Below are 24,882 nucleotides of genomic sequence, written 5' to 3'. Positions count from 1 at the left end.
TGAATTCTGCATCATATCAAAGAGTGCTTGAAGATAATGTGAGGCCATATGTCCAAAGGTTGAAGTTGAACCAAAAGTGGACCTTCCAACAGGATAATGATCCTAAGCACACGAGCAAATCCACCAAGGAATGGCTCAAAAAGAAGAAATGGAGGGTTACGGAATGGCCTAGTCAAAGCCTGGATATAATCCCATTGAATTTTTTTTTTTGGGGGGGGGGGGGGGATTTGAAATGGGCAGTACATGCAAGAAAACCCTCAAACATCTTGCAACTGAAAGAAAAAATTCCAGCAAGCCATGTGAACAATTATGCAAAATGCTTACAAGAAGTTATTTTTGCTAAAGGGGGGCAATACTCGCTTCTGAGGCCAAGGGTGTACTTACTTTTTCCACAGAAGAATATCACATCTATTGATATTTCTGTTAAATAAATGATTGAAAAACTAATTTTCAAGTTTTTGTTCAAGTATATCAACTTTATTAATAAGCACTTTTTCAAAGATAATCAAATGTTTGCTTGTCCAAATATGTCAAAAAAGCCACTTATTTCTTCACATGACGGTAAATTAAAGTAAATACGGACACTGACATCACCAAACTGTTGCGTTATTCTTTTGTGATGCTTATCCAGGCTTGTACTGCAGCTTCTTTCAGTTGTTATTTGTTTCGGGGAGTTTCGCCCTTCAGTCTCCTCTTCAGGAGGTGAAATGTATGCTGAATTGTGTTATGGTCTGGTGATTGATTTGGCCGGTCTAAAACCATCTCTTTTTGTGCTGGCAGTGTGTTTTGGATCATTGTCTTACTGCATGATGAAGTTCCTCTCAATTAGATTGGCTGCATTTCTCTGTAAATAGTTTTTTCTTCACAGCACTTACAATGTTTCTGTCATTAACTGCTGTTGTTTCCCATGGCCGAGCTGTTCCATGTCTGGTTGTTAGTACACCAGTGGTTTCTTTCTTTTTCAGGACATTCCAAATTGTTGTAATGGCTATGCCCAATGCTTGTGCAATGGCTCTGATCAATTTTCCCTCTTTTCTCAGTTTCAAAATGGCTTGCTTAGACAGCTCTCTGGTCCTCATGTTAGTTTATCCTTATTAACAACAGCTGGGTGAAACCCAAGGCTCAAACCAAGAGTAGATTTTCAGAGCGATTAAATGTTTAAACAATCAATCTACCCGGGCATAACTGGACAATTAGAAACACCCATCAGTCACATGTCCCAATATTTTTGATCACTAGAACAATGGGTGGGTTCAAACAAAAGGTGAGTTGTTTAACCCATCTAGATGTAAATCTCAGGAAAGAAGAGTTGAAATTCTGATCTATTGTCTTATATTCATCTTTTGATATCAAACCCAACTTTCTGTATATCAAAAAATAAATAAATAAAAATTGCATTTGCTGCTCCAATACTTTTGGAGGGGACTGTATAGACAGTGCAAAATTGTGGAATAAATGAGGATAAACACATGTACAATGACAATAATTTTCTTATTATACAAACTTAGTGAGGTAAGTACCAGTATTTTAATTATTAACCCACATAACTGCATTTTCTGTCCATTTGTAGTTAAAGGGCAACTCAACATTATTCCCTCTGTCAGTAACTTTACTGAAAGTAACCACAATTGTACTAAAATTAAGTACATTTTCAATGCCAAGCCATTTCCTTTAATGTGTTAAACAGTGTCTATTTTTCAAGAGAGACTTGTGCTTCCTTTGGTCCTTTTCTAATTCTCCTCACTTGATTAAAAGGGGTAGGCTCAGGTCACAGTAATCAACATCCCTTAACAAAGAGACCTGCACTGTGTACTTGGGGCTGGTTTCCATGACTGTCTAATCAAAGTTACGCCTAAGGAAATGACAGCTGGTGTCTCATTTCGAATCCAGATAAAAGTGGAAGCTTTGAATGGGTTGATGATGTGAAGATGGAACAGGACTAATTCAGTTTATCAGGAATGTGATATGTGCGTCTCCCCAAAAGGAGTTCGGTGTACACAATGGTGAAGATGCTGTTTATTACAAATACACAGCCATTTATTGTTTAATTATGTATAAAGCATTTAATAAAGAAAGTTTTCTAAAGCACTAATGCAGATTTTAGTAATATAATATGATAACAAATATGCAAGGCATAGTAAAGTAAAAAGGATTTTAAAAAATTCCCAGTTGTAGGTGTCCAGTCTCTAAGCTTGCATTCTTGAGCAATGGTTTTATAATAATCTTATAGCTTTGGATAGAAAGGAATGGAGTTTTCCAGGTGTATCTCTTTCAGCCAGGAGTTCAGAATTTTGTTGGTCTCAGCTGGTCTGATAACAAAAACAATAACAGCAGTATTAAGAAGAAGAAGAAGAAGAAGAAGAAGAAGAAGATAAAATGACATAGGCCAGATTTACTAATTGTGATCATTCCAAATTGGCTAGGCTTATTCTTTGAACAAAAGGTTTTAGCTACAGACTTGTCTTGGTAACAACAGTTCAAGATAACAGACAAAAGTATAATGTTAAATTGTCAACAATCTGGGGCCTGAGTCATAGTAGCAGGTAGGAACCCGCTACTAGCTAGAACAAACCTCCCTGTATTGACAAAAATGTGGCAAATTTGCTATGATAACTCAAAATCATGTAACATGTGCTCAATACACATGCTCTCCCATCCTGACTATTGTCTGTTTATTTAATTACACGACAATACCCTGTAAGCCAAAATATTTTGCATATTGTACTAATTAACTCAGGAGTGGTGGAGCTTAATGGTTTTTAGGGTTTTTTACTCTTGGTTTAACCTGAACAATCTGTAGAAGCAAGAATTTTGTCTCTATGCCTCAGTACAGGAAAACCAAAACATGAAACACTGCACTTTGGTGCCCTCATTGTGGCTGTTCGGGCACATCTCTCCTGACATAATACTACCTACACACCAAGTTTTAAAGTTTCAAGTGCCACCCTGATTTTTTAATTACATTTAGCTGCCTAAATTACTAAAATTTAGGCAATAATACAAATTCCAAAAAATAAAGCTACTCTAAAAACTTAGCTCACGATGTAGCTATTTATGCATTAAGATTCTATGAACAATGTAGTGACCTTTGACACAGTCATTGCACTGAATACTGCTGTCATACATCCAACTTTTCCTGAAACCTACTTGCTAAATCAGTGCACAGCATGTGCTAAATCTGACACCGTCAGAATACAAAAAGAGATGGTCTTTAAGAACTGATTAAACCCTCTCAAGTCTAGAGTAAGCTCTGTGCTGTATAGGATTGCTATTCTATGTGTTATTGATTTGTCATAAAGTGGAATGCTCTTGCACTTTATTGTTCTGGCAGTGTTGTTATCCTATAGGTTTGCTCAGGTTTTCTTACTTTAGGTTGGAATTTGTAAATTAATATAGTGAGTTGATTTTTCAGGCATGTGATGTTTTTAACATAGTTATTATTCCTCTCTCTTTATCTTTTGTGACCAATTATCTGTTGATTATCCCTTACAGTACTGTGCAAGTCTTAGGCACATGCAAAGAAATGCTGTACAATAGAGCAAAGATGCCTTCAAAAATAAAGAAATTAAATGTTTCTACATTTAAAAAAAAATACTATAAAGGGCAGTAATAAACAGTAATAAATGAAACAAAGTCACTATTTGGTTTGATGACCCTTTGCTTAAAAAAAAAGAGTAGTCTCAGGTACAGTTTCTACAGTTTTATAAGGAAATCAGCTGGTAAGTTTTATTGAGCATCTGGAGACAGTGACTGTTGCACTTGCTTCTTATTTTTGCAACAAAACGCAGCAGCCATCATTATTGCTTTTTTTTCTGAAAAGTGGTCGCTTACGTAATATGCTGCTTTCTTTACTGACATAAAAACATTTTTCTGTAACATTTAATTTTGTGCTAAACTAATATTTGGAAATCCAAAATATTTTTGTACTGGCTCTATAATGTAGGAGTCATCAAATAAAAATCTATAACAAAGTTTGTACTAAAAAAATAGGGTGCCTAAGACCTTTGCCACTCCACTGTAAAAAAATCTGGTTTTAGCAAAAACTCTACAGTACACTAAAGTAAATTGACTCTTGAGTATCTGAGAATTGTACAAAAACCGCAATCACTTCTTCTGAAAAAGGAAAGAAGTTTCAAACAACCAATTGTTTTTAACTGTGGAGTTTACTTTCACACCTCTGTCCTCTGATTTTGGGTCAGAATAAATGTGCTATTATCTAATATCAACAGGCTTGCAGGGCCTAAGCTATACCCTTCTTCAGTTGGTTCAATTGCTTGGTCATTATCAGCCTGGAAGAATCTCCGTGATGTTGCTGTGGACACAGCATCCTTGCAGTCATTTGATAAGAAATGTGGAGGATGACTGGTCATTGGAATATGTCAGCTTATGAATCATTGATTTTACCCGAGTCATGTCGTTACTTGTCACTTAAGCTTCAAGGCTTCGGACAGATTCATTAATGAGTTAAGTTCTAAATTTCTCAGTCACTGCAGAGGATGTCCTAATCAGACACTGTGTTCTGAGAAATACTGTAAAGACAAAAGCTCAGTATGTCTTGAGAAATTACTTTCTTCATATATTGAAATATCCACAGCTACATTTTGAACCTTTTGTAACTGTCGCCTCTGTCACTGTCTCTGCTATTATTTATGAGCCTATCTAGCTATAGGGACAGCAGAAGGAATTTTAATTACACTTGGATCAGTCTTAAGTGAGTTCACCGAAACCCCAAGGGAAAAGCCCTAACATGGATTCTATGATTATCATAAACATACATGTTCCTTTAAAAATAAAAGAAATTGAAAAAATTATTCCAGATATAAACCCATTTTAGACAAATAAATTACAAATAAAAACAGCAGAATACATAACAGCAATGAGGAACAATTTACCTCTCCATCTGAGTCCAGTGTCCACAGTTCTCAAGATGAGCCCTCGATAAATTGGGAATCTTCAAATTCAACACAAAAAAACACTGAATTAGCTCTGAATAATGATAGTGCACTGTGTTTAATTATGTTCATTGTGTTGTGTATAAAAGTTAAAAGTTTAAAAAAAAAAAAATAGGATGGCAGGCTTACTATTTTCTCCATGCCAGTGGAAAAAATGGGCAGAAGCACCTTGTCCTTCCCTGCAGTCACCATCAAAGCTGGCATCAGGATCTACATAATGGAAAACAACTTTCTGATGTACTGTATACTAAACATCATCACTAAGCAAAAATAATAACAATAATTTTTTTAATTCCAGAAAAATCATCAGAATGGTCATTGCACAGCAAAACTCAAGTGAGGTCAGCCTCTAGATGAAGAGATATGTTTATCAGAAAGGTAGCCTGTGCAGCAGAGCACTTCATCCCAGGCCTCTTAGGAACAGATGTTAGGGAATAGACAGCACAGGCCATCTGCTATGTCCAGTGTGTATGGTTGTGCTTGATGTCATATGGGTTTGCAGATGAGCAGAAAAGTGAGTTGTTTTCAACGGTGTGGTGTTAGAGCCACAAATTCCTGCCACAAAGCTGGAACACAGCTACAGGAACTGGCACACACTTGCCTTGCCCCTTGGCCTCGAACACATCCAGCGCCAGTTCCTCTCTCCATTCCGATACAAATTCAGAGGCCCCCTTGAACACAAACATTCTCTCAGTACAAATATGGAAACTTTAATGATGAAATGTGTGTATGCATAATTAGTGAAACTGGAAATTACAAAAAGAATTTACATTTACAAAAATAACAACTACAAGGGAAAGTTTCCCTTTTTGAATCAATAGTTGAGTAAAACATGAGTAAAACACTTTGTTTTTCGTATAAAGGCAATTAGTAATATTCTGCAGGTTAAGTGATCAATAATAAGTGAAAGCATTCTTAAGGAATGTAATCATGAACATAAAGACTACATCGCTCCTGTCTCTGTGTACCTGAAACCACTCTTCCTGTACTGCTGGATGTAGTACTGCAGCTCTGCCTCACTTAGGATAGCACTTCTGGGAACTTCTTCTGGCATTCCAACAAACAGACCACCTAAGAGGAAACACAGTTACAAAAAAACATTTAATACACCGATGTTCATAATTTTATTCTCATAACACTTCTGTACTACTGAGTATTTGAGAGATTTGAATACCTGGACAATGTCCCCAATGACATACTATCATATTAAATATTATGTCACAACACCATTGGTGTCATTACTATTTAGGCATACTACTTATTTTGAAGTTTTAGACACTGCCTTGGTTACTCTGTGAAATTGTATTGACTTGTCATTCATGAACAAGGAAAATTACAAATTCTACATCCTGTAGTTTTAAGTGTTTCGTTGGGGTTTTTTTGTTGTTGTTGTTTTTTTTGTTGTTGTTGTTGTTTTTACAAATTATGCTTTACCATTTGCCTTTTTTATGAAAACAATGGGAAATACTACTGTGACCAGTGTTGTTAACCAGTGTTAATATTTGTTAATATTAATGTTAAAATTAACACTATACTTTTAGGGTTATGAGCAATGCATATAAACAATTAAAAAGTAAAGGGTAAGATTATTCATGTACAGAAAACATATACAGTGTTTTCACATATTTTGTTTGTTTTACCTCTCTTAATGACTCCAGTCAAATCCACTTGAGGATGTGTATCCTGTAACACATATCACAAATTACACAGATAAAGGCGAGAATATGCTGAGGGCTCCATGCAGTACAATACAACTCTTACTGTAGAACAATTTAAATACATGTTTTGGGTGCAAAATACCAAATGTAATGCACAACTGCCGAAATAAAAGCAAAAATCATCGAACAGGGGTTTATTTTAAGAAAATGAATTATTGCTCTCGGGTGACGCAAAAGAACAGAGTTTGCTGTAGCAGGAGATTGTGAGTTTGAATCCCGACAATGACACAACTGTCTGTGGCTGAGCAAAATTAGCCCAGATCTCTGGTTAGGAGGAATTACATTACTCTCGCCTGTGTCAATCAAAGCAACACTATGCTTTCCTCTGAATACTGTATGTTTATCTGCCCTGTGATGTAGCATGAACAGTATGTAAAGTTGCATTGGCTTCATGTGTCTTGGAGAAAGAATGTGTTGCCGTTCACCCTCCCTGGTTGGTAGCTGTCATGAGATAGCTAGTGGGCTGGAATTGGAAAATGACCAAATTGGGATACAATTTGTGTTAGAATGGATTGCAGCCCACCCTAAAATGTAATCCACTCAGCTATACTGCACAAACATTGCATATCCATGCCTTAATTAAATGTAATTACTAAAAGGAGTAAAAGAAGTAAAGTGAAGTTCTCTCTTTTTTTCACTGTCCAATCAGTCCTCACAGACCAAATGGGAGCTGATGTTTTGTTGTTAGTTTTTTGTTCAAATGTAAGATTTGTTTGGATAATAAGAGAAAAGCTTGTCAAGTTCTTCACTAACTTGTATGCTTTTGCTTGGCAACCACCAACAGACAGGCTAACTTGTTCCCTAATTGTGTAGAGGATTGTGATTGGACAGTGACTCTATTATGTTATGGGATGTCTACACTGCTGATTGAAATGCAAATCGCTGTGTCATTTGGACAAATGGAATGAGGTTTACATTGCATTTTGAAGTGGGTTTTGGAACAAATTGAGCACAAAATTCCTTAATTGAAAAATAAGGAATAAATAAATCCTGGAATAGTTTGACATCTCATTATGATATGTGTTCCTTGTGTCACAATGGAAAATAACATCACTGTACATTGTATAAAAAAAAAAATACAATGTCACATGCTTTGAATTTCACATTTGACCTCTGTGATGATTGTATTTAAATGTGCTATAGATTCCTCACCATACAAGAAATGTTTTTTGTCAATTCCTAACATATATACCTGTTACTGCTGACTATATACGCTATATTTTGTAATACTATATGTTTATTTTACATTTCTGCTTACTGATGAGCTTTAACCTTGTGATTCATTTTAATTACTTTAAAACGTTTGAAGAAAAATATGTATAGCTTTTCAGCTTCACATTGTGCTCTAATGAATATTTCCTGAAGAGCACATTGAATATTAATTGAAAAATATGTGACTGATGAAGTAGATATCTGGATTTAATTGATCCTAACAGATAGGATCTCTTAAGTCCCTGTATTAGCATTTCTCATATTATTCAGAGAGGATTTAAAATAAATAAATAAATAAATCCATTGTGGAATTTCTGATCTAGTTATAGCATCAATCTACTCCACTGTGGAGTAACTGACATTTATGGATGCAGCGTGTGTGTGGAAGGTTGAGTGGACACTACTACAATTAATGCCAGGTATTCCTCTGAGGTCTCCCCTCTCTGTGAGTGCATGATTTTCTCTACTTGACAGGAGCAAGTATGAGCATAAAAAGCAGCCATCAGAGCAGGGTACATGCCTGTGCCAAATACTCCTAATCCACACAGTCATTAGGATGTGCTATGGCTGTCTTAGCTGGGCTGAGTGATGAGTTGGCTGGCCAGGAGTGACTCATTAGTCCAGGCACAGAGGCTCAGGTGAAGGACCTTTAACCAGCCCTCATTACGATCCCAAGTCACTCAGCCACAGCACCATAACTCTTTGATCTTCATCAGTGTGGCTTTCTGATGGTCACAATAAACCTTGGAAACCTTTGGAAAGCCTGAAAATACCCACTTGTGATAAAAGTAGTGCTTTGCATGTGCTCTCAAAGACTCACCAAGAGAGTTGGCATGCTTGTAATGCAGACACCTTTTCAAACTCTTCTTCAAACTACCCATCGCTTTCAGATGCTATTCTGTGATACAAGTCAAATGAAGACTATTGCATTTCTGTATTTTGTTGAATAAGTAACAGTGATTGGATAGCAAAATCCTCATTTGAGCTCAGGATCTGAGTGAGCATCCTTACTAGCAGCCTAATGACTTAAGAGCTGACCTTGGTGCTCCATACACCCTTAGCAACAGTACTATCTGGGTGAGAAGTGCAAGCAGCTGATCTGATAACAGAAGGTGCCTTGGTATTCAAATGTCAACACAGACTGTCATAATATGCAGACAAATGTCAAAGCTTCACCAGGTCAGCTCATTTGAAAATACAGCACAACGCACAAGTCACCTGTTGTATTGTTTTAGTTTCTCTAAAACAATGGTATTTATACCCAGCTCTCAGCAACTGCACAGTATATGCTAATGCAGTAAATAAACTGTGTTAGACTAAATTCACAAGGAATTTTGGCATCCATGTTAGGTGAAAAGTACATAGTTTGTGCTCACCAAACAAACCTGTGCACACACTATCAGTATGCCAAGCAGAAGCTTGCCATGGGATGCCCTTATAGATTTTCAGCACTGAATCCTACAGTCTTTGATACGAACTGACAAGTGCAATTAATTTTTTTATTCTCATCTTCCTCAACTTCGACCTTGAAGAATGAAGCTTTTTACCTTTACTTTGAAATTTCACCTTCTCTTTGAAATCAAAGCCTACTTCACGTCACAAATATAGGTTAACCTTAAATGATTCATAGAATCTAGTTACATGTTTTCAGTTTTCTACGAAACAACTTCTAGGCTGTACGAATGCATTCTACTCATTGGTGGCCCTGCTGTCTCTTTCAGTAATTCAGCCAGTTCAGAATGCAGCAGACCCCATGTCTACCAGGAAGCATATTGCCGCATATATATTTCCTGCCTTGTTCCTCACTGCCTACTGATGAACATCCTGATTGTGACAATTAGAGCTCTAAATCAAGCACCCCTACTGCCACTGGAAAATATATTTCTTACCTCTAAACTCTACAATTTTGTTCCAAAGAACTTTATCAGAATCCTGTATTCATCTAGCTTATTTATAAATACTGTTTTTTCCCATTGATTCTACATAAATTAGATATATTTTCAAATAAGAGCACAGGTAGTTTCGGCTGTGACATGAACGATGGGTAAATATTGATGCACTTGTTCTAATACTGTACATTAGTGTTTCTATAGTAACAGCTCATACATAGGGACGTGTACGGTGGACGTTCCACATAATCTAAGACCAACAATAAACAAATTTTTTAAAAGCTAGTTGTTTAACAAAGTAATTTGTATAAACATTGATGTTGTGAAGTTATTTTGTTAGGAGACGTTTATTTAACATTTATGGAAGGAGGCTTTCCCTTTTCTGCATTTTCACAGTAAAATAACGGGTTGTGTCTGTGTGGGTGGGTGGGTGAGAGAAAGAGAGAGAGCGAGAGAGAGAGAGCGAGCAGCTGTAACATTAATAAATTAAACATTTTAATCGTATGACAGCACAGTCTGTCATGTGTTATTCCTTACATAATTATTCTATTAATGACTGACTTATGGCTAGATTGAACTAACTCATTAATTAATTAATTAATCATTAAAGCATTATTTTAATGTTTTCTGTGTAAAAGTACTACGTCTTTTGCTTCAAAAGACAAAACTGTTATACAAATGATAAAAATTACAAAAAGAAGAAGAAGAAGAAGAAGAAGAAGAAGAAGAAGAAACCTTAAACTTTCTATTGTAATTTGTCACTGCAATGTTTTTCAGCAGCAACCTACACTCTGTCACTTACGTTCTCATAACTAGCAGTGAACAGCAGTTTGAAAGTTCTCTCCAGGTTCTTCTCCAGCTCAGCCTCCGCTACACCCTAGATAAACAGGGACATGTCACTCTCCCATTAACACCAAGCTTCATTCAGTCAATAGAGTGCTTGCAAAAATATTCATAACCAAATGTTGCTTTATCGTAAATGATTCTTGACATTTTGCAATCAACAAAACGTGTTGTACATGAAAACAAGCATGTAAGCAAGATAACAGTCCTACTCTGGCAAACAAAAAATAATAGTAAAGTTAATTTCTGAGTTCAATTTAAAAAATGTAATCACATTTTTCAATTACAAAATGTTTTTTTGTGTATTACTCATGACTGGTGGCACACTCAAGCTTTCAGGCCCACAGACTCTTAAATTAATGTAGGAGAAGAAAGGCTTCAATACTGCATACTTTGCATTGAATAAAAATGTGTTATGACTTACGCCACATTTAAATCCCCAAACGCTTATCTGTCTCATATAATCACACAATTTAGTGTAGTTGTCACAACACCAATGGACTGCTAATGCTGTTCATAACATGGAATAAAAATGTAATTCTTAAAAGGACAGTTTCCCCAAACACAAATCCTTAATACTCACGATAATACCAATATGCCTAATGATAATTCAACGAATAATTCAATTCATGTCTAATGACTAGATTCAACATCTTCAGAGCTGGAAACTGCTAGGCATAAGCTATGTATAATAACCTACAGAAATCTTTAAACAGGAATTTACACTGCCACATCCAGCCAGAGTAAAAGATTAAAATGACCTTTCTTCTGAAGGGCCTGAAAACTTGTGTTACTGATCAATTTCGTGATAAATATTAACCAACAAATACCTAACAAGTAAAAATAAGCTTGCTGTTGTTTTGCCTCAGCTCATCAGTGCTTGCATAAATGTATTGCATATTTCAGATGTTTTGGGGGGTTTTGTTGTTGTTTTAAGTAATATACAATACAATACAATTTGATTAAAACAAACCCTGAATAATTTAGCAAGAGAAAATATATCACTCACAGGCTCCTGGAAGTAGATTTGATATTCAAAGACTGGTATAGACTTAAGTGTCTGCATTGGGTTTTTGTTTGGATCCACAGGGAAAAGAGGAGTGTTGAGAGAAGCCACAGCCCTTGAGTCAGAAAGAACGATCGTTAGATATTTTTCCACAAACAGTAAAGCTATGCAGTGATATCAGAGTCAGCATAACTTGAATTTGTAATATTTGAAGGAAAAACATGTATAATATGATGTTTTTCATTGTGAATATTAAGATATTTGAAAACTGGCAGTACTAGATACCTTCTGATACCTCTGTGATAAGAAAGTAATCTGTTGTAGGGTTCTACATAGAACCTTTATGGGCTCCTCTAGTGGGGCAACTGAAGAACATTCTTTTTTAAATCATATATCATCAAATAAAAAGCTTATTTAAATTGCTGAGCTCATGACCTTCCCAGAACTTGCTAAATATGTAACATGTTATCTAAACTGGGACAACACTGGGACAAGTCATGCTGTTAGAGTTGTGTACTTGACATACATACCTCAGTCTCTCCGGGTAATACAAAGCCATGTTCCATGCAATAACACCACCCCAGTCATGACCCACCACAGTAACCTGTGCAAGGCCCTGCGTTTGAGAACAGAGATGGCATTTAAACCTCATTAGACAACCATATTCTGCTGCAAGATGCTCAGCTTGTTTTTTTCTTAATCAGCCCAGGACTAACCTTGAATTTTTTTCAACCACTTTCATAATCACTCACGTTATCATTAAGAAATAATCTGTAGTTTTGGCAAATGTGTACAAATGAATTCCAACCATTTTAGTGCCTTGTTCATCTTACAGTGTTCATCTCTGCCACAAAGTAGTTCCCCTGTTGTTTATCTGTCAGTTAGTGCAGAAGCATCCAGTAGTCCAGTAGTCAGTCATCGCTCAAATTAAAATACAATCCCCCCAACCACCAGCTCAATTAACTTTATTTTAGACAATATTTATTTGATTAAACTGGCAACTGCAGTGCATAATGAGTGGATAATAAGCACCTTCAGACTAGAATGACAGTCCTGCGACATCCCCAGGCACCTTAATCACATCACCTCAGTCTTGACTTCACCATCAAATAAACCATAAAATGAGCACTTTGTTTGCAACTCATCTCAGAACTTAACTGAAACCAAATTCTTTTGTCATTTCAGACTGCAGAAGAGCTTCAAACATACCAGTTCATTTGGCATGAGAGAGAGGTAGTTATGTAGGAAGGAATATTGTTAAAGGAATGTGAAAAGAACCATAACATGTGCTGGTAGATCCTTGAGGTTGTAGGGCTGTTTTTTTAACAAATATATAGAAAGCTTTCCCCAAATGCTCTATAAAGAATATTAACAAGGCATGAAAATACTGAGTGGTAGTGTCTCATATACTATGCATGTTTTCACCCAGCAAAAAAGCACTCAGTGCTTCAAAGTGTTAAAAGAAATATTTTAATTACTCAAATTAATGTGACATGGAAGAAATATTGCACATTTAAATTGATTTCAAAAGGACTGCAGTCGGGCTTGACAGGTCTAATTTGCACATAGATCTGCTCTAAGTATATTTACAAATTTTCATTTGTAGAACACAATTTCTGCTGGCTTGCACAACCTGAACTGTCAAGTGGCTCTAGGTCAGTTTGCAGGCACCAGGGAGAAGGACTGTAATGGGGTAAAAATTATATACATACCAATCTATCCAGAAAGGTCACCAACTCCTACAGGCAGCCAAAGAGATAAACATTGTCCAATTATTTTCTCTGAAATCTGTGTCTATTCAGTTGGGGCTGTGTGCTTTTGCTTACCCGTAAAATATTTTCTTGAGAATACTCAGCAATATCTGCAAAGAAAACTGGGAGTAAGATCAGAGTTGTGTGGTTTAACTCTACATATCTTAATGTCAAGAAATCCACAAAGAAACCAATAACCGGAGGGGGAAACTACCCAATAGTACATTTCCAGGTGAACAATTCTCAGGATCCCATAAGGGAGTACTCAGCATATAAGGTATTAAAAGGGCACAGTTCTCATTTCCATTCCCAGCATGACGTCTAAATCATACAACAAGAATAGAGTCAGAATACATTAAGGTAGGTGCTGCACTTACCTAGACACCCACACCTAATGTTTAAATTGAACATGTATGTCACAGGAGAATATATATAGATATACTGTAAGTATAAGAATTAAACTACTGAAACACTACCACTCATAGATGTTGGTATGTTGCTAAATGTATTTTATCACTATCAATGAAACATCATCTCATTTCATATTTATAATGGTTACTTGGAGGTAGTGATATTTGCACCATTTATTGTTTTGTTATAACAGTTATAATGGTTTGAAAAACATTGTTTTTTTAACATGTACTTTTCAAACTTGACGAGATACGTTTTAAAAAGTTTCAAAAGAAATGGAACATCATATCATAGTGTAAGAGTTAGGCCAGAAATAAAAATATTACTACAAATGGACTTCATCAATGTTCACATCAAAGGTCTCACTGATTAGGAATTCAGTGAGAACCAGAGGGAAAAAAAATGAAAGTGGATAGCATTTATGAGGTTTTCAATCTCACCATGAGCTTCATAGAAAATCCTGATATTTTTATTCTAATGTCACTCATAAGCATGCTCTGAGACCCTAATCCAATGTGTTCATACATTACAGTATAATTAAATATTGAAATGTTTTATATTGAGACAGTGATATATTAAGAATTATCAACTAGAGAAGAGAGGTAGAGATGGTGGAGAAGAGAAATAAAATCAGACTAACAGACTGTGAAATAATATCCAAACAGGGATAGGGTTAGTGCATTATATGAACTGACCTGCTGGAGTACTCGAGTCACCAAAACCTTTTAGGTCTATAGCAATAGCCTTGAATCCAGCATTAGCCAAGGCAGGAATCTAAAAAAAAAAAAGAATAAATGTCAGTAATGGCACTGTAGTGTGCTGGAATTAAGCATTCAATCGCACATGCTCAGCATTAACAGGACACTTCTCTCTGCTTTCAGAATACTGCCGATTCTCTGAGCTATTAAGTTTTATATCACTGGCTCTCAGCTTGAATTTTCACATTATCTTTTTTTTCAAATTCTTACCTGGTATCTCCAAGAAAACCAGCTTTCTGGGAATCCATGACAGAGCAGGACTGGAGGCCCATCCCCCATCTCCACAAAATGAATCTTCACCCCAGGCTAAAAGAGACAAGGACACTATAACTATACCATGCTAACCAACAGTGTCAACTCTGCTCTGTTAACCTTTATCTGCATTCAGTGTACAATTCTTACAGCAACAACAGCAAATAAAACTTGTAAATAGGGATTTGCATGCAGTCACACATTCATGACTAGGTTGAACGTTTACTTGCTGCCTTTACCTTAATAGTGACATATCCATGGCTGATCTCTTCAGGATTACAGCAGAGAGGCTGTTGCTCAGTGGTAACCTGTGGATTCCACAAAATGTATAGAATGTATAGAAATCTGGTTAAACTACCAGTGCTCTGATTCTATTTCAGAATGAACATATATATTTAATATAATATAACTGTGCTAATCAATAACTGCCCTTTAAAAAGGCTTTTAAAAACTTGCCCTTCAAGTTGATAAGCATAATAGACCAAAATATGAATGGTGGAGACAGCACTTTATTACTTCATATTGATTAGCATACCCACAGGGCTTGGAACAATATACACAAATACCTCTATTGCATTATGAATTATAGATTTAAAAACCTAGTTGGTAATAAAACCTAATGTCTTAATGACACTCATTTAGTGCCCCAATGATTTTCTTGTTAATAATTTACAAATACCATTTATGGGACTTGCAAGTCACTATGACGGTGTGTTTTGTTTTGTTTTTTGTTTTGTTTTGTTTTGTTGTTGTTGTTTTTTTGGGAGGGGGGGTTCATTTTATGTCACACTTTGGTACACTAATGGTTTGCCAAGATCTGAGTTTTGCAGTGAGTCAATAATTATGATGAAAATGTATTGGATTCTATTAAAAATGTCACATTTCAGGCAACAGCTGGACAAAAAAAATACGCTGCATGATTTTGGTATAATATCTGTAAATTGATGTGGCTGGTGTGTTTTTATTTTTTATTTTTGCCTTGGTGTAACTTATGTGAACTTTGTCATTTATGAACAATTTTCAGAATCACATTATTACATTTTTGAATATGCTCCACTGAAATAACTGCATCTCTGTTACAACAATTATTACAAAGCCTCAAGTCATGTCCTATGAGGTTATTTAGAATTATTTTTGATGAGTGATTTTAGTGAACAATTAGGGTTCATAAGGGCTCCATGACTCCATGATTTTGATATTCTGTGTTTCTCTGTCCTAGAGTAAACCTTCACTACATCTGATTATCAGCTAAGAGCAGGAAACTGTGGTCACTGGGGTGCACTCAGAAAACTGCTTCAGACATGTTCCCTTTATGAAAGTCACATGAATACATATCTAGCTGAGGAATATTTTCTATTTGTAATTATACTGTTTTATGAACATGGTCTCAATTACTGACCTATTGAAGGCAATTTGATTGGATTCACATTCACAGAAGAATATAATTACAGTGTGACCAAAAATCAAGTCTGATATGACACTTAATGGATGAAACCATGTTTGAAACAAACAAAAAAAATAAACATAAATTTCATTTAAGATCTAAAACAGCACTGAAATGATGGTACAGTATAGTTAAATACTCATATAAATGTTCATTACCTTTATCCCTGTAAATTTCTCTATTTCCATCAGTGCTTCACTGATGCCAGTAATCTTAACAGCTTTCATGCCCAAGCTTTCAGCTGCCTGAACACTCTTTTCATTAACATCCAACCAAATAGCCTGAAACAAGAATACAGAATAAAATCACGTTCATATTACAAATGCAATGGCTGGTGATTACATTGACTTGGGGGCAGTGGCGGCCTGGCGGTTAAGGTTCTGGGTTACTCATCAGAAGGTCAGGGGTTCAAGCCCCAGCACTAGCAAGCTGCCACTGTTGGGCCCTTGAGAAAGGCCCTTAACCCTCTCTGCTCTAGGGGCACTGTATCATGGCTGCCCCTGTGCTCTGACTCCAACTTCCTAACATGCTGGGGTATGCAAAGAAAGTAATTTCACTGTGCTTTAATCTATATGTGACCAATAGAGACTCATTATTAAATCTAATATTTATCAATGGATATACTTTTAAAGGTAAATAGGGAGCTGCATTAGTGATTAAAATTTTTTGTAGAGGTTCAAGCCCGTAATGATCTACTGAGTTCATGGAGTGCATCCTCTGCGTGCAAACAACTATTAGCAAGCAACATTTAAACAACCAGTTTAACACAAAAACATGCATTTTAGTGATGAATAAAATGCGGTTGCATGCTAGACAGATATGACTAGTGTAAAACTGATTTGTGTTACATTAGACACAATATAAGTGTATAGTATAACATAAGTGCTCATGAGGTTTCTCTCTCCACCAGTTAAAATAAGCTTAACTCTACAATCATATTCAGTGACAGGGCCCCAGTTGGATATACATGCCTCATGGGGTTTAACATTCAATTCAGCCAAGGCAGTGTGGAATATCTCAGGTTCAGGAAGCCTTGACCCAATGTGGCAAGACTGTACTACCACGTCAAAACAGCTTTCCAGCACTGAGAGAATCTTAGCAACACTGTCCCTCTGAGGAGAGTCATCAACCCAGATATTGGCCACGATACCAGTTTTTATGCCTTGAGGGAAAAACAGAGACAAAATATATATTGTACATCAATATAGGGTACTGTATACCTCTCAGACTTTATGGAAAACTTAGCTACACAAAATTGCATACCATTTCTCTTCAGGGTGGCAGCAGAATCAAGCACATTTGTACTAATCTCCACCTTCCTTATCCCACCTCCCCTCTCCCCAGAGAGTTTCTGGGCTGAAAATGGTGCAGGCAGAGACTTGGTCTCTGACTGACTGACTGCCTCTTTTCCACACTCAGTTTCCAGCTCTGCAAACATCTTTAAGTAACAGAGTCATAAAGTTACAAAGATCATAATGTTGCAACTAATGCAGTGGTCATTACCATGAGACTTACCATGATCAACCCGGTTCCGCATGTGATAATGACCACAATGCTATCCAAACATTTCTAAATTCTAACCTCAGTGTTATAAGGTGCTATCTGGCATTTTGGATGAAAATTAATGAAACAAATAAACTTCATCACTGACAGCAGATACTGACAGATTCTGTTTATTTTGATGCAATCTCCAATCTCATAGGTCTGGTTTGTAAGGTTCTATACAGACAGCGTATTCTTCCACCTGCCCTTGACCTGCATGAATTTGCCTACTGGTAAACAGATTCTTCATTGACTACAGCTCTGCTTTTAACAAGATAATCGCTGGCAATCTGTTCATAAAACTGCTCAACATGGGCATAGCAACCAGCAATTGGTCCTGATCCTGAAAGCAGAAGGGCCCAGGCTGTGTGCTGAGTCACATTCTTTACACTCTAGAATCATTACTCTCCCCAGCCATGTCTATAACACCATCATCAAAGTATAGCTATCAAAATCAGCTTGCACACTAGTAAGGCATGTTTGTATGGTTACACAGAAGCATGTACAGTATGTTTAGTATTCTGTAATGTACTGTATATTGTTAAAATATCGTATTTAAATATTTAGAAGTCACTCACTCACATTTAATAATTATTTTATCCTGATCAGGGTTATGGTGGATTCTGAGCCTATCCCAGGAAAACTGGGTGAGAGACGATTTACCAAATTATCATAGCCAATCTACATATTGGCATGTTTTTAAATGGTAGAAGGAAACTAGAGAACTCACAGCAAACCCACACAAAGATGGGGAGCAAAAACAGCATAATCTGTGTTTGGTCAATGTTCAAAAATTTACTTTCTAATTGTCTCAGTAATCTGATCATGTAAATCTGAATTAACCTTAAGGTGTACGCTTTGTTGAGTTTTGCTAACTGGAATGTCAAAATCCATTTCTCAAAAGGGCTCTTCAACCAGATAGGACCATGTAATACTAGTCAAGAAATTGCACATTTCTAACAAAAATAGGAAATTGCATTCCCATTGAACCCTACCGTTCACTACACACCACTGATCACTACTGTTTGTCCCACCCACGTGCTTCTGTGTTCTTCAAATATTTTATATCTTCTCTTCTCTGAAATATTTTACTAGTAACAAAAGTGAGTTATTTCATCCAAAACTGTTTTCCTTCATGTATATTTCCCAACTGCTAATTACCACATCTTCTTCTTCTTTTTTTGTGTTCATAATAATAATTATAGTATTATATAATTTTGTAAATAGTTTGCAAATACATAATTAGTCAGTTTGTGGTGTAGTTTATTCCACTCTATTTCATTCCATTTTATTCTATTCTACTCTATTCTAATCTCCACTCTATTCCACTCTACTCTACTCTATTTCACTCTGTTCCATTCTACTCTATTCTATTCCACTCTATTCCATTCTATTTCACTCTATTCCATTCTATTCTACTCTTATCTATTCTATTCCATTCTATTTCACTTTATTCTACTCTATTCTATTCCATTCTACTATATTACATTCCACTCTATTCTACTCTATTCTATTCCATTCCACTCAATTCCATTCTATTTCACTCTATTCAATTCTATTCTACTCTACTCTATTCCACTCTATTCCGTTCTATTCTAAGTGTCCAGAAAATCTTGCTTCATCATGTAACATGTTTTGATATCGTGACCATTCAATGAATATGTAACATTTTAGTACGTATATGAACGAATAAGTAACTTTTGTATGTAACTTCATCTGACAACTTCTGGCAACTTTTAAAGCATGCTTTGAGCTACTTTCCCCTTAAATGAGTAGGCAACACTCGTCCCAACTCTCCTTGAACTGGATATTATACCGAGTTGAACTTTGTATTGTGCACAGGGATAGCTGAAATTCATGTTTTTACCTGAGAAAGGGTGATTATCCCTCGTTCAGCACGAACCAGAGCATTCTCACCGCATCCTTTGTCACTCGCGTTCGATATTAAATCCCTAAAAGAAAATTCGGTCTGCTGAAATCGACAGAATTTATTAATAATCCAAAAAAGACATGTAAAAACACACATACCTTGGAATGTTTGAACATGTTTCGAATTTGTGAAAAGGCTGGAGCGGGTGAGCAGTTACAACACCGCCCCACAAGCCGAACAGCACAGCTTTACTCATTGAGGAAAAACAAAACACCTCGACAATTACACTACAACAGCACCTGAACAACTTCTGCGTACTTGTACAGTAGTAGTGTTGACGTTGTTCATTATATGGGAGAGCAACAGACCCACTATTGGTAACTACGAAGCCGGTCATAGACGAGGAACTCTAATAGCCAATGAGAAGTTGGAAAAACCTGGAGGCGCGGCTAAGGTCCACATAGACCAATAGACGTTTATTGCGCGACTCTCCTTCTGAACATGTGAAAATGTGTGTCAAGAGTGAAACAGAAAAAAGGTGAAAGCTGTAGCCATAAAATGTTATGAAAACTATATATATATATATATATATATATATATATATATATATATATATATATATATATATATATATATATATATTGTGCATTACCTTACACTGATAGAATTTTGCAGATACCCTTATCCAGAGTACAGAACATCTCATTGTACATTTTCATAACAGAACAGCTGAGGGTCAAGGGCCTTGCTCAAGGGCACAGGAGTGGCAGCATGGTGGTGCTGGGGGTTGAACTCATGACCTTCCAATTAGCAGTCCTTAAAGCCTTAAGCACTTGAGCCACATCTGATAGTGACCGATCGTAATGTTAATACCCTAGCCTGAATAAACTGAAGCCTACCTTTGTTAATTGGTTAGCTATATATAGCCTAATTAATTAATCATTCATGTGTGCCATTTCAGTATAAATAAATGATAATGGCAACAGGATGCACCAAAAAAACTGGCTTGTTTTTGAATGGAAAATATTCCTTGGTCCACTGCTAAAGCCAACAGAAAACATCCAGATGAAGTCATGGTTTGAAACAGAAACTCATATTCACAAATAGAACATAGGTCATGCAGTGTCTGTGGCCTTATGTCTCACAAGGGAGACATTTATCATTTATCTTAAACATTTATCTTAAACCTTTTACTGCTGTTAATTTCAGTCACAATGTATGTGTGTGTGTGTGTGTGTGTGTGTGTGTGTGTGTGTGTGTGTGCGTGTGTTGTGTGTGAGTTTTTGTTTGTTCATCCTGAGTTCATTCTGAGCTCAGGGCCCACGGTCACATTGTGAATAAACGGTTGTACAGACACTAAATAAATTTCACACTAAAGTCACATTTTTGGGAACCCTGAAAACCCCTAACCCGTTGTGTTAAGAAGAAGTAACAATGTGTAAACACTCTGAGCTGATAGGACGTTTCACACCTTCCCACAGTTCTGGCATGATGTTATGTAAAATATTGTCTGGAACAAAAATTTAAACTTGATACATTTTATATTAACACTTTTTGGGCTTATGCTTTGCACAGTCGGACATTTTGCCTCCAACCATAAACTCTGTATATTCAGTAGTATGGGATCTATGCTTGGCAGCTACTACAGAAGAATAAATTGACTGCATAGCACATTCACACCTTTCCTCAACCGTTAGTGAAAAGGAGATTAATGAGTATGTAGAAATTTCTCACTATGGTGTGAAACGTCAAATGTCACACTGTGGTTGAATCCAGTGTTTCTGCAAAACACAACTACCCCAGAAAGTTTGAGCATGTTTTGAATATGAAAAAAGGCTGGAGTGGGTGAGGAGTTACAACACGTCCCCGCAAGCCAAACACCATCTTTCCTCATTGGAAAAGATAAAACCCTTGACAGTTACCGTACAAAGGCAATGTGACAACTTCTGAGTACTTGTGCAGCACATTCACACTAGGCGTATTTCCTCAACCATTAAAATAAGGGAAAAGAAGGTTTCAAAAAATGAGAATTAACATCAGTAAAGCAACATCCTCAAAATGACAGTTGTGTGTTTAGTGCTACAACATTTTCAGGAACAGTCACAGATTGCAGTTTTACATTAACTACTAGGAGAGCACAAGCACAGCAAGCAAACAAACCCTGGAAGAGGGCATATACACATTATCTGTATTAAGAGATGCTTATCTTGGGCTGATACAATCAGATAGTGGACATTCTCTCTTGAAGTTGCAGTGTTCGCATTTTAGCAAATTAACGAGGTACTCAGCTGATGTAGTAGTTTCTCACTATGGTGTGAAACACTGGATATGAAGCTCCAATCTTGCACCATGTTTTTTGCAGTCAGCTAGTAGCATCTCTTTCTGGCTGTACCCAATGATGTTTGTGAGAGCATTGACTGTGCACAGGGTTCTGGTTAACAGCTGAATGAATTTTATACAGGGAGGCATGGTGGCTTAGGGGTTAGCATGTTTGCCTTGCACCTCTGGGGTTGGAGGTTTGATTCCTGCCTCTGCCCTGTGTGTGCAGAGTTCATATGTTCTCACCATGCTTTGGGTTTTCCTCTGGGTACTCTGGTTTCCTCCCCAAGTCCAAAACATGTGTTATAGGCTGATTGGAAAAATTTCCAAATTGTCCAGTGTGTGAATGTGTGTGTGATTGTCCCCTGCAATGGGTTGGCACCTTATCCAGGGTGTCCCCTGGGATAGGCTCCAGGCTCCCCATGACCCTGTGTAGGATAATCAGTACAGAAAATGGATGGATGGTTTTTTGTACACGATGGAGAATAACAGAATTGTGTATGCTTTTTATTCAAAATAGAAACAGTGTCAACTCATCCTCAATAAAGTACAACATCAGCACTATTTATGAGTCCTGTCTGTTAGTCTGAGGAGTGCACTATCAGGACATGTTATGAACCCTAATGACGTTGATATACAGTATCCACTAGTTCAGAAGTAAACCAACTTATTGGTCTGGAATATAAGGAAGTAGAACAGAAGGTTGCGTACGTAAGCATGGTTCTATGACTGAGTGGAGGGATGCCAGGCAATCTGAGTCACTTAGGTTGATGAGAATATCCAGATAACCATAGCAGAGACCCTTTTCAGGCTTCTCATGTGGTATCACAGTCATGGTTGCGAGGCAACAACTTTGCTAGGAAAGGCAAGGAAACAAACACATGGCAATACTCCACTAGTTCTGAAGAAAAGCATCCTAGCGATCCTCTGCTTTGTCATAGAAACACAATTACATACATAAGTTTCTGATTTTTTATTGCACTCTTTGTATGTAAGAGAGGAAATTACTGTAAGGTTTTTGTGCCATTATTATTTTTTCTTAAGATGTTTGTATTTTTCTTGGATGTATTACTGTACTGAATACACTGTGGTTACTTTTTTTCATTATGTAATGTGATATAGGAAAGAGACGATTCTAAATCAGTAGTAGAAGTCTGAGAAGAGAAATTAATATTTGAATATGTTAAACCTAAAACAGCTAAAGTGATACATTTGCAAAAGTCAAGTAACAAGACAGTACATTTTCAGGAGAGGTAGTAATGGGATCACACATTGCATCACAAATCCAATAGAGTCTTGAGGACTTGATGTACATGTGCATTATGGAGCCTTCATCAGAAATCGACTGCAGAAAGCAGTGGAGAAATTTTGAACCATTTAAAAAAATGTTTAAACAAATGTTTTCTGTTATAACAAATAACTATAATTATGTTACAAGTTTAATTAAAAAAAATTCCTTTTTTTTATTTCAGCTCAAACAAACAATTTCCAGTTTCATTTCTGTTGAACATTTCTACTGAACATTTCTACTGAACATTCCTGCTGAACATTTCTGCTGAACATTTCTACTGAACATTTCTGCTGAACATTTCTGCTGAACATTTCTATTGAACATTTCTGCTGGACATTTCTGCTGAACATTTCTACTGAACATTTCTGCAGAACATTTCTAGTGAACATTTCTGCTGAACATTTCTAGTGAACATTTCTGCTGAACATTTCTGCTGAACATTTCTACTGAACATGTCTGCTGAACATTTCTGCTGAACAGTTCTGCTGAACATGTCTGCTGAACATTTCTACTGAACATGTCTGCTGAACATTTCTGCTGAACATTACTTTCTTCCTCCCTTCCTTTTCCCAAATATTTCATTGAGAAGAAAAAACAAACCGAGCAACACACAGCAGAAATCATTCACAGTTTTTTTTTTCTTTTTGTACTAACAAAGGAAAACAAAATTAAAAGTACAAACACCAAAAAAAAAAAAATTAAGCTTCTGACTTGATGCAGGGGTTTTGGTGGTCAGTTGTGTAGACTACAAATCTTTACAACCTCAGATGTACAAGAAAGTATATCAAATATTATTGTTTGTCATTAGTTGATGATAATGCAATTTGTCTTTTGTAGTTTTAGCATCACAGAAACTAACCCATGTCCATTATGCACAATGCCTGTACCCAGGATAAACTCTGTTCTCCTGCCCAACTAATTTCACCTCCTAGACCCACACCTAGCACAGGGTCAACTTCCCTCACTTGTTCAAAGGCTGATTTTATCAGTGGCTTTTAATTTATGTCATAGTGCAACCCTTACTTTATACATCTGAAAAATCTATGACAGTACACTAACCTCATCAGCCCAAACAGTAAAGTGCTTTTACATGTCTGTATCTACAGAATGAAAACATCTAAACATTTCTAATGCAAGAGGTTAGAGACAGACACATATCTGATGTATTTAGGTAGATTTTTATGCAAAACAGTCAAATAATACTTTGTCTTATGAAATGGGTACACCTATCAGGCAAGGTTCTAAATAGGACTATTGAACACTTGCAGTATATTTGACTAAATAAAAAAAGCCTGTATTACAGCTGTAGAGTGGAGACATTTGAGAGAAAGATTATCTGATAGTTTTAAAATACAGATAGTGTTCAAATGTTCAAATGAAAATAGGAGTGTGGAACTTGCACATTCAGTAACTTGGGCATAGCAGGCATTAATATATTATCTGGCTGACGATACTGTGATGCCAAATTTAAGCCCAGCAGGCAGCTGAATGAGCAGGGCCTTGGGGGGATTACAGAGGGAACAGTTTCTGGGCTCTCTTTTTAAAGATGCGTCTACAAAATTATTTCTATTTTTCTTTTGTATGAACACTGAAAGGATACAGTGCAACAAGCAATGATTTTTTT

General features: G+C 36.5%; 1 protein-coding gene across 1 annotated transcript; it reads right to left on the bottom strand.

Moving 5' to 3' along the window:
* Positions 1 to 1,472: 1,472 nt before the first annotated feature.
* On the bottom strand, positions 1,473 to 20,025 carry ephx2 (epoxide hydrolase 2, cytoplasmic). Its single transcript, XM_053633396.1, has 19 exons — positions 19,807 to 20,025; positions 19,646 to 19,730; positions 17,500 to 17,674; positions 17,208 to 17,398; positions 16,395 to 16,517; positions 15,032 to 15,100; positions 14,751 to 14,846; positions 14,478 to 14,556; positions 13,447 to 13,481; positions 13,333 to 13,359; positions 12,151 to 12,236; positions 11,624 to 11,735; positions 10,574 to 10,648; positions 6,593 to 6,635; positions 5,921 to 6,023; positions 5,554 to 5,623; positions 5,082 to 5,162; positions 4,893 to 4,951; positions 1,473 to 2,309 (listed from the first exon to the last, which is right to left on the bottom strand). Exons 1-19 carry the CDS (start codon positions 19,902 to 19,904, stop codon positions 2,225 to 2,227), a joined length of 1,692 nt encoding a protein of 563 aa, XP_053489371.1. The 5' UTR covers positions 19,905 to 20,025; the 3' UTR covers positions 1,473 to 2,224.
* Positions 20,026 to 24,882: the final 4,857 nt, after the last annotated feature.

The sequence above is a fragment of the Ictalurus furcatus genome, chromosome 9, assembly GCF_023375685.1.
Source record: "Ictalurus furcatus strain D&B chromosome 9, Billie_1.0, whole genome shotgun sequence".
In the NCBI taxonomy this organism is placed as follows: Eukaryota; Metazoa; Chordata; class Actinopteri; order Siluriformes; family Ictaluridae; genus Ictalurus; species Ictalurus furcatus.
This window is presented reverse-complemented; position numbering and strand designations above follow the sequence as displayed.

Coding starts and splice junctions, on each gene's coding strand:
- ephx2 (XM_053633396.1), bottom strand. CDS start 19,904: ATGAGTAAAGCTGTGCTGTTCGGCTTGTGGGGCGGTGTTGTAACTGCT. Junction 19,731..19,806: donor ACATGTTCAAACATTCCAAG/GTATGTGTGTTT, acceptor ATTTTCTTTTAG/GGATTTAATATCGAACGCGA. Junction 14,847..15,031: donor ATGGATATGTCACTATTAAG/GTAAAGGCAGCA, acceptor TGTCTCTTTTAG/CCTGGGGTGAAGATTCATTT.